The sequence below is a fragment of the Sinocyclocheilus anshuiensis genome, unplaced genomic scaffold (assembly GCF_001515605.1).
Source record: "Sinocyclocheilus anshuiensis isolate Anshui unplaced genomic scaffold, SAMN03320099.WGS_v1.1 scaffold526, whole genome shotgun sequence".
In the NCBI taxonomy this organism is placed as follows: Eukaryota; Metazoa; Chordata; class Actinopteri; order Cypriniformes; family Cyprinidae; genus Sinocyclocheilus; species Sinocyclocheilus anshuiensis.
The window spans coordinates 54,518-65,367 of record NW_015547649.1 but is presented as its reverse complement, the minus strand read 5'-3'; the positions used below and the strand labels follow the sequence as shown (position 1 = coordinate 65,367).

Here is a 10,850-nt window from a genome sequence, read left to right as displayed (position 1 = left end):
GCTTTCACAACGAAACACACAGCGCCTTCACGACATGGCGGCGGCGACAACAACAATACTACAGCGAGAATCAGAGTTACGCCTTCTTTCTTTGCGTGAGCATTTGAGCGGTGTTATGCAAATCTTCCCACACAGTGACGTAGATATGTGGGGGCGTGTTTAAATGAGGCGTTTTAGGAGGGCGTGACGAGTCTTAACTTTTAAATAGAATATCTCTTTGGGTTTGAGACTTTAGGCTTTGCAACTTTAGGGATCTTATCTATTCACAAACAGCTTGTAACACTCCTAAGAGAAAGGAAAACTTGAAATCACATCAGATGACCCCTTTAATGCGTGAATCACTGAATCATTCATTCAACCGATTCGTTCAAAAAGCTGATTCATTCAATAAGTAAACACTGCCCGTTGCCGATTTTTGTTGGCAAAATTGAGCAAAAAACAGGCAATATTGTCTCTAAAATGTAAGTCACTTAATGCCAACGTTATTAAAGTTGTATAAAATGATTATTACATTTGTTATCATGCTGATATCTGGAGAAAAAACTGCACCCTTTGTGTGATATAGATTATCTATATTAAATTATATAAATAGAAAAAACATACAGAGGGATTTTTACCATCTACAATTTAGAATGCCTTGAATTTTGAGTGTTCTTTGTCTTCTTCCGACTTTATTTTGTAGTGAGTAATTAATATGCTTCAGGGAAATGTATCGGAGTAAAAGTATACATTTTAATTAGGAAATGTAGCTATACTGGAGTAAAAGTGAAAGCTGACAGAAGTAAAGTACAGCTACTCCCAAAAATACTTGTAATGAATAATTATTACTTTGTTACATTATACTACTGCTAGTAATATGAATGCTAATAAGCAACTTTAAAAGTGAGAATTGATCCCTAAACTAAAGTGTTACTGAAAATGTAACACAAAACTCGGTTTCATCTATTATGAACTGAATTGTGAAAAGTGGCCATTACATTTAAAAATGGAAGCAGGTGATGAATGAATGAATGAATGAATTAATATATTTGGATTAACTGCTGTGATTAATTGTTAGCAATAACAACAAAACATGCAGTAAAAATTAAATAGGGCCATTTTTTACTTCATGTTGACTCAGAGTGTGCAAGGGAGATGGTGTGATCTTTTTTTAAAAGTGTAATTGCTGTCCTTTCCAATTATTTTTCCATTACATGAAAAGCATCCACAAGTGTACACTTTAAAACATCACTTGTGTCAAATGCTTTTAGTAAGTGTATTTACCGTGGTTTGCCATTCAGTGTACACTTCTGCTACCAGATGACAATTTCGCAGAAGAGCTTTCGAGAAGCTACTCGAAAAGATAGAAAATAGGAGTTGTGTTCACCTCCTACCTTTTTGTACCTCTCTTTGGTGGCGTTGACGTCATCTTGCAGGAACTGCAGCTGGATTTGATAATCAAGGTTTCTCAATAGAACCGTGTCGGCTTCCTGTAACCACAAGAGCAAATGGACTCATAATCGTGTTGCTGTGAGAGACTTTCTCTGGAAAAATTAACAGCGGTAGTGCATTTTCCTTTCTCATGCTCCCGTTAGCCCTGTTACATTGCACTCGAGCAGATAAACAGTGGTGGATTTTTAAAGCAATGAAGCACTCCATGGTATGCATTAGTGACTTCACCACAAGTAAGGGTTGATCTTAAACCAGAAACATACAGTACGTGACTCAAACACAGATGGCTGCCAGCAACATAAGTGTCATGCATTAGTTATCACGCTAGCAATCCCCAAAACTCAAGGGAGTGACAGAGTTGCCTTTAAATATCTGTGCCAATAAAATGTGCTATTATCTGAGTAGCTACCAGTTTCACAACTTGTTCAAAACATCCAGTACAGTAGTAGACTGAAGACGACATTTTGAAACAAATGTCTGCTATAGTACCTCTTTTGATTTGTCTGAGAATGCATATTGTTGCAAAACAAACTGTACCAACACACAGATTTAAGTTTAGGAATAGCTAAAAGCATTTGAATTTGAAAGGACTTGCATAGAGTATGTTTCTGGCAAAAGTAGTAGCTTAAAGGCCTCGAGTAGCTTACAGTATTGCATTTATAAAAGAATGATAAGTCCTTGAGTCTGTGTTATGTTGATTTTAGCACTGGTTTGAGGTGGTTCACCTGGTGCTGAGCCTAAGAGCAGCCCTTGCCTGTGGTTATGTTACTAAAAAGCATAATCTCTTGTGGATTATTGCTTTATAAATTGCCTGAGAAATTGCAGGTCAGAGAACGGCACAGTTTATTGGTACCTTATTGAGCTGTTCCAGCGTATGCCGCAGCTGCTCTTGATATTCACATTCATTTCTGTATCTGTGGACAACAGAGAGCGTTTCAAGCACAGTTCGTCATGCATGTTCAAGGTTTTCATTTCAAGGCTCTTCATTAGTTATAAGGAGCGTTATTGATCTGCTCTATGCTGCTTCGATCAGTGGAGCCTGCTGTGATTTCTTTTGACCATAGTTCAGTGGTTTCTTTGGTGTTTTAAAACATCTAAACATGACCAATTCTCAATTACAACACCCTTGACCTGTGAAAAAGTTCATTACTAATTAATAATTCAGCTGTTACGAATATTGTAAATGCCAAACCTCTATCCTAACCATAATCCTAATATTGGTTTGGGTGATAGGAATGTTTTTCTAGGACTAAAATAGTCATGCCATAACTATGATATTTTCACCATGGGATAAAACATAAGGTAGTTGCGACATTTAATCTCATAATTCAGATCATCACAATTCTGAGAAAAAAGTCTGAATTGCCAGATATAAAGTCACAGTTATGAGATCTTAACTAATGATTGTAAGTTTATAACTCAATTTAGATTTTATATTGTGTTCAATTCGATAGAGAGATTGAATTGTGAGTTTATAACAAGAAAAGGCTGAATTGTGAGACAAAAAATGCAATTATAAAAACATGCTACTTAAATGCCCCGTCTATTTCTTGATGATCTGATGCATATTACACAAACTTTAAGTGCTCTGGTTGACTGACTTTACATAATTTCAGTTTTTTAATTGGAACGATTTCTCAATGCCTGTAAGACTAAAGTTTTCTCACTGCATCACTGAGTACCTTTGAGGAAGAACTGGACTTGCCAAAGTTTGCCAGGTTAGTGGCATCAAATCTAAGAGTTTTAAGACAATTAGGAGCATGTAAACTACCACAAGCAGAACAGCTGTCAATTGTCTGTGAAATCATCTGTATTTTTGCTGCACCAGCTTTTTTGTTCTGTTGTCTGTTAATATGGTATAATCTATTTCAGGTAAACCAGCCCCTAAATGGTACTTATTTACATCTTTCTTCCTGTTTAAGTAGATGCTTGAATATTGTCTGCTATAATTAAATGTTCTTGTGCTCAATCTATTTAATGACACGATGGCTATATGTTTGCATTATTTAGGCCACCCTGCTCTCTGGATAAGATGTTAGCGTTTAACCTTAACCTTATACTTCTATGGCATTGTCTAACCTGCTGTTGTACTCATCCAGCATGCGTTCTGCATCTTTGAGTTCTCTCTCCAGCTTGGCTCGGTCCGACAGCAGCTCCCGGGTGCGCTGTCTGTTGACGCTGATCTGCTCGCTAAAGACCTCCTCCAGCCCTGGCGCCTCCTCCATGCGCTGAAGAGTCTCCAGCTGTTTGCGGAACACAGCATTGCGCTGCTCCAGCACACGCGCTCGGTTGATGTAACGCGCAAAGCGGCTGTTTAGTTCCTGGAGGCTCTCCCAGCCCTTGACTGTCGAGGGCCCGCCGGCCGGAGCCGACTCCATCTCTGGGCTGATGGGCTCCTCAAAGACATCGGTGCGCTCGTACTTCTCCTTGCGCACCTCATGCCGGTAGCTGGTCTTGAACATACTGCGTGCGTGATGGTTTCCACTTCTACAATTTCCGGCTTAGTATTTTAGTGCCCCTCATCACCTTTAGTGTGTGAAAACTGGGCTGCTCACCCTCTGCTGTCTCATGCTAGACTAAACTCTGCCCGTTCGGGCCTCGGGGACAAATAGCTAAAAAACACTTTTCATCCTGGTGTTTCACATGGTGTCCTCGATGGATTCTTCCAGTGGAGTCCCGTGCACAAGGCCAACATTGTCAAAGGCTTTGCTGTGTTGAATGATCTTTTGAAATCTGCTTTTGTTTGCAGCTCAGTCCAGCTCTGTCTGTGATCACAATGACGCGCTTCTACGGCCTTCTGTTTGACAATGAAAAATTGCAGGGCCTGCTGTTTCAGTGCACATGAAACAACTGCAACTTCTCGACGGCAGTCTGGCCATGCTGTACGCAATCCCAAAACTACTGTTAAATACATCACTGATGCACATACTGATAAACCTCTTTATATGGCTATCATGGAATGTCACATTCAATAGGATTGCAGTTCTACTCAAAAATGATTTTCTTTTAAGAAATCTGCATGGTCTTACTTTTTTATTAGGTGGCCTTTAATACTATGTACCAACATTAAACTGGATTTATATGCTGTTCTGGAAAATTTGCTGCTAATGGGTTGAGGTATGGTTAGATTTAGGAGTAATGGTAGGGTAGGGGTAGGATTATAAGAGTTACAGGGTAAGGTTTGGGTTACAGTTAGGTGTAAAGTACTTGCATTAAATGTTAATTAAATACAAACACTTTAAATGTAATTGCAGTGTTCATAACAATTATATTGTATCAAAAGGTTAAGGCCACCTAAAATGAAGTGTGACCAACAGGTTTAGTGATGTGTTAAAAAATATCATAAAACAGCAGTCTTCAGGTCTTTTTTAAGTCTGATGTTAAAGGGCCAAGTGACCAATAGACTTCATGGAAGTTGTAAGCTCTAAAAGTGTTAAAGTAATGGATAAAGGGTTATTCTTAAACGTCCTTAAATGGTAAAATTGAGATAAATCAGTCTCTGTGGTTTATTGCTTTATTAAAATGGCATCAACAAAAAATAAAGACATCAATGGTCAACTATGAAAATAAAGTATATCAAGATTTTTGCTTGACAAAGACTTGTCTGAATGTTTCAAATAGTCTGAAGGTCAGTTTTATGTTCCTTTATGTGGTTTGAAGAGAAGTTTCAAACCTGAAGGATATACAGTCAACTTTCTGTAATATGAATACAGTACTTGTGCAGTTTTAAAAGGGATTTGAAGTTTGAATGAATGTACAGGTAGGCCTTGCTATGTAAGAAGATACTGCATTTATCTGGAGTGCATTATGAAAAAGAATCTGTGTTATATTTTGTAGAGTAGAATTTGGTAGAATTTAATTACAGAGCTACATTTATTTATATAGTTGCCGCCAGTTACTGACTGACATAAACTTTAAATGATCAGACCTAATTTCAACTATGAACAAAGCATTGCAATTATTTAATATTTATTTTTGATAGAAGCTCAGTTATGGTAACAAATAAATCCATCCATTCATTCTCCAAAACACTTGCCATAGGGTCTATCCCAGCATCACAGGACATAGGCAGGAAAACAGGAAAGGCCATCATAGACTCACACACACACTCCCTCCTGTATGCAATTTATTGTCTTACGGGCAATTTAATGCATGTCTTTGGACTGTGGGAGTAACCAGAGAACCTGAATGAATGCACAACATGTAAACTCCACACACAATGGCATCCTGGAGTTTTTTTTTTCTTTTTTCATTTTAGTGATTACAAGCTTAATTTATTGTTTATAATATATTTTGAGAGAAATTATTATGTTATACTGTAATAACAATTGTATGATCTGAACAAATACATTATGGAAATTTTGAATTGCTAGAATCATTTTGAACTTTCTCTATCCAGCCTAGTGTATTTATGGTCACTGTTTACGGTTTAAACTTTAATATTTTCAAATGCAATTTATTCCTGTGATGCAAAGATGAATTTTCCGCAGCCAATAGTCCATGGTGGAGCCGAAAGGAGAGAACCAAACCAACTGATGTGGACACCCAGGCGAAGCTGAAGACCCAGGCTGATGCCAATGGTCTGGAGGGCCAAGGCAGAGCTGAGGCGGAGCCGGTTGCGATGCAGAGCGAGGACAGTGGTGTAGTTGGAGGAAAGGAGGAGCCCGGTGGAGCCAAAGCAGTGGAGGTCTGAGGTGTAGCTCAAAGCCTGAAAGCCCGTGGTGGAACCAGGGTGATGTCTGACCAAGGCAGAGCCAGAGGCATGGGAGCCCGGCAGAGCCACAGAGTAGATGAGGGAGAGAGGCTGAGGTGGAGTCCTGGCCTTGGAGGCCTGAGGTAGAGCGGAGAATCCGACGTGTAAGCCAGGGATGGGCAAGCTCTGGAGGGCCACTGTCTTGCAGAGTTTAACTCCAACCCTGATAAAACTCACATGCCTGTAGTTTTCTAGTAATCCTGAAGACAGTGATTAGCTGGAGTAGCTGCGGACTGGGCTGCCTGGAGCTGGGGAGGGGTAGAGCCAAAGAACTAGATGGAGCCAACGGAGACAAAGAAGCTTGGAGATTAGGTGGGACCAGCGGAGCAGGAAGGGCCAGGAAAAACCAGGGAGTCCAATAAACCAGGGTGGGACTTGCACTCCAGGATGTCGAGCTGGATTAGTACTACTTACAGGACAGCCATGGGGGCTAACTCTAGCTCTGAGAAACATGTAGCATCAGGCCCAGGCTGTGGGATGAATGGAGTTTCAGGATCTAGCTCCAGGGTGGAACTTTTTAAAGGCAGATGGTCCTTGGCACACATGGACTCTAGCTCTGGGTCCATGGTCGGCATGGCTCAGGCTCTAGGTCCATGATTGGCAGTCAAATGTCATCGTCCATGGTGAAAGAGGATCAACTCGTTATGAGCACTAGCTTGACTAAATCAATTAATTTTCCTTGGGGAGTATTCTTGAGAAAAGGGATTTTGGTTTTTAAGTGTTTATTGTCCATTGTAACTGATCTGGAAAGTGGGGCTGATGGGCAAGTTACAAAAAGTCTCTGGTGTGTTTCTTGTGAGCATTCTGTGATCTGGCTCGAGTGATCATTCTGGGTCAGAAGGAGGAGACAGATGGCTACTAGATCCATTCTTCATTTCTGGGTCCGCTGTTACAGCTAGGCAGGCAAGGAGAAGTGAGGAGGATCTATTAGCAACTTTCACTTTATTAAACAAGCAAAACTAAACAAAACATGCAGGAAATAAACCAGGAACTAATGAAACTGAGAGCATAAATACACAGGAAAATGATAAACTCAACAAGACACATCTGAAACTAATTAGTAACCATTGAAACAAACTAGCAAAGGAAACCAAGAGAACAAAACAACTCAGGAACGAAAAACAGGAACAGAAACCAAAGCAGAATGTGAAACACAGGAATAAATTACATTTTAAAATATATTACAATCGAAATTGAAATAATAGTTCACAATATTACTGTTTTTACTGTATTTTAATCAAATAATTGGAGACTTGGTGACCATAAAAGACTTTCAAAAACATAAAAAACATAATTATTCCAAAAACACCTTTTTTGGCATTTAGAGTCCACTTTTGTTGAGAGTGGTTTGGAGCTAATCAGCTGTGTGTCTGGCAAACTGGGGGCTCTGTGGCTCTGCTCAGGTGAAGCAGTGTATGGCTGAGTCATCCACATCAGGGCTTTGGGGGTCTCTGCCATGCTCTGATTGGAGATGGAGCTCCTCTCTGTCATAATGCATTATTATCACACTAGAGCATCCTCAAGTGATTGCTCAAAGCATTCCCCTCTCCTTTACTTTATGGGGGGAACAGTATGCTTTTCAAATGAACACATTGTGAGAGACATGACTGGCTAGAAGCAAATGGGAGGATGGTGTATGAGGGTGTGGAGTGAACAGAACTGTGCTAGATGAGTATTCATTCTCTTCCTTGTGCATACTGTGTGCTGTGTGCCTGGCTATTGAATCCTCACTGGGAGATCAATGGGGTTTTTGTCATTTGGAATTGATATTCCACAATGCGGAATATGCTAGTGTTGGCGGTTACACTTTATTTCGATAGTCCACTTTAGACATTCTACTAACTATAAGTAACTTTGTAACTACATGTCAACTACATGTCAACTAATTCTCATTAATTTGCAACTACATGTCTACTAACTCTCATAGTATACTGTTAGGGTAGGTTTAGGGTTAGTAGAATAAATTGACAGAGAAAGTGTTAGAAGATATTAAGCAGACAGTCTATTAATACTCTACTAACTGCTAGTTGACATGTAGTTGCAAAGTTACTTGCTGTTAATAGAATGTCTAAAGTGGACTATCGAAATAAAGTGTTACCGTGTCGGCCACTGTTAGTTTTCACAGTGATACACAGAACTTTGCCAAAACATGACAGCTAAACAAACATTTTTCAAAGAGTGAACAAACACAGTCAGAGTATTTGTAGAACTTCTACAGAGTAACATGGAAAGCTTGTGTATAGTGTTGCATTGAATAGCACATAGAGCTCTAAGATGCTATTGTGTACAATTTATGGGCATAATAAATAATTCTGCCACATATGTAAACGCTGGACACAGGAATATTTGACAGTGGTATTTGGTAAGCATGGTTATGCTGCCTTCCAAGATAACTGTGTCTTATATCTTTGGAATGATTCACTGTAAAAAGCATAGTGAAAATAATCCATTCAAGATGAGGGCTGAAGCAAGAAAAAATATATACTTAAAATGTATTGTGATTCATTCTTTATGCTTTTTGGGGAGGATTTTTATAGAAAATCAGCATCAAGAAATTATTCATATCAAAACAATCTATCAAGGTCGAAACGGTGTCCACCAGATATGGCATCAAAGCAATTCGCTGTCTTATCCAAATCTACATAAACATGAACGCCCATTCAATGTTAAGTACTGCAATGTCTGAAAGTCTCCTGTTTCTTATATATGTTTTCAGTTGGCACAAGCAAGAAAAATTTATTTTGCTCAACGCACTGTTCATCGGCACTGTTCAGAATAGCTTAAAGAAGTTACCAGCATTTATTAGACTGTGGACTAGCTTTGATTCTTTGAACAGTGATAATCGTTTATCAAAACTTGCTTGTCCTGTCAACATACAGCATTGAAAAGTGACAGTTCTGCACTCGTGTCCTCTTCTCAAAACCATTGTGATGACAAATAAATGTCAGATCTTCTTCGGTGCACGTGCTAGAGCTGAGGATGTTAAGTGCAATTAAAGTGTTAATGTAATTTTCCTAAAATTTCCCATGGATCTCATTAATAGTGTTGTCCAGTTCCCCGCAATTCAACTCCTTGTAATAGTCCTGAGTTTAGTCTGCAACTCGACTGTGACCTCCCAAAGCTGCTGAAAGTGGTGATCAGTCCTCATTGCTAAAAGAGCAGAGATCGTGACAGATGCTAAGTTTTTTACAGTGGCATAATATATGGTGAATGACTGTAGCGCTTTGCCTAGTATATTGTACTGCATGAGAACTCATTGCATCAAAATGCAAGGAAACAAAAAGTGAACATCAGTGAGTGATATTGTGTCACTAAAAGGTTTCATTGTAGTAGATTTACCAGAAAAGTCACTGTTTAATTTTCGCAAAGACTCAAAAACAGCATGTTGTTTTGACCACACGATGAAGTTATAGAGTGATTGAACATTGACTCTCAGCTGAAGTGCTGCAACAGACATCCACAATGCAAAGGTTGACGATATGTGAGTGACAATGTACATACATCGCCAGTGGATTTAAAATGCGTGTAACTACACCACGGTAGGTCCCTCACATACTCGCCGCACCATCGTAAAACTGCACTCTCAAGTTGCAGATATCAAGATTAAAGGTCCTTGCTGTCATGCTACGGTGAGATTCACGCACAAAGAAGGCGAAGATAGATGCAAATAGTCTTTAATATTCCACAATAGGGCAAACACAGGATGGACAGGCAGGATCAACATGTAGGGACTAAGTAGCCCGGACGAGGGAACACAGGACTGAACACAACTATATACTGAATAAAATGAAGATAATTAACGACACACACCTGAACTAAATGATACAATCAAACATGAGGGAAAACTGGGTCACACAGAGTACATGAGGGATGAAGACAACAAAACAGTTCAATGGGTTGTGACAGTTCGCCCCCCTCCCGGAAGGCGTGACCTCGCACCACAGGGACAACAAAGGGAGGGATGGAGGGGGACTTAGGAGGAGGACACAAGGAGTGGAGAAGGGATGGTGACAAGGGATGGCAAAGGGCTGGCAGGAAGGCAGGCAGACAAGACATATGGAGGCTCCGGCGGAGGACAGACACCCAGGAGGAGGAAAACCAACAGAGTCCAGGGTGAAGACAATGGAGGGATGAGCTAGGGAGAAGACAGGAGGGACTTGGAGCAGGAGGAGCCAGGCGGGACGCAGGCCACAGCCATGATGGCGGCCCACGGTGGAGCCGACGGAGGGAGGAGCCAAGGTGGAGGAAAGGCTGACGACTCCAGGGGGCCGACTGACGGCGGCGGAGCAGGTGGAGGCGGAGCCTGAGGTGGAGACGGAGAGCCGATGAGCCAGGGCGACGGGGAGGATCCGGAGGGCCAAGGCAGAGCAGATGGCGCCGGTGAGGGAAAAAAACGGAAACAAAAACGGAGGGTAGACCCAACAAATACAAACTGAACCGACTGGGACTTTTAAACACAGGGCAATCAGGGGAACACAGGTGCATGGAATCAGTCAATTAACTGGGACACGGAACACATGGGGAGGGCAAACACAACAAAACCTGTCCATAATCCTGACATATCGCCCCCCTCCTGGAAGGCGCGTCCTCGCGCCATAGAACAACAGAGGGGGGGACACGGGTGGGAACTTGGCAGACGGCTCAGGAGGAGGACGGCCCCCCGGGA

At 40.9% G+C, this 10,850-nt stretch overlaps 1 protein-coding gene across 1 annotated transcript in view; it reads right to left on the bottom strand.

Moving 5' to 3' along the window:
* Positions 1–4,128, bottom strand: part of LOC107701966 (filensin-like) — a 23,524-nt gene extending 19,396 nt beyond the window's left edge. The window contains exons 1-3 of the mRNA XM_016504137.1: positions 3,511–4,128; positions 2,285–2,345; positions 1,374–1,469 (exon numbers count right to left, since the gene is read on the bottom strand). Of these exons, the coding sequence (XP_016359623.1) occupies positions 1,374–1,469; positions 2,285–2,345; positions 3,511–3,893 (540 nt within the window). The 5' untranslated portion in view covers positions 3,894–4,128. The remainder of the gene's footprint in view (positions 1–1,373; positions 1,470–2,284; positions 2,346–3,510) is intronic.
* Between the last annotated feature and the right edge of the window lie 6,722 nt (positions 4,129–10,850).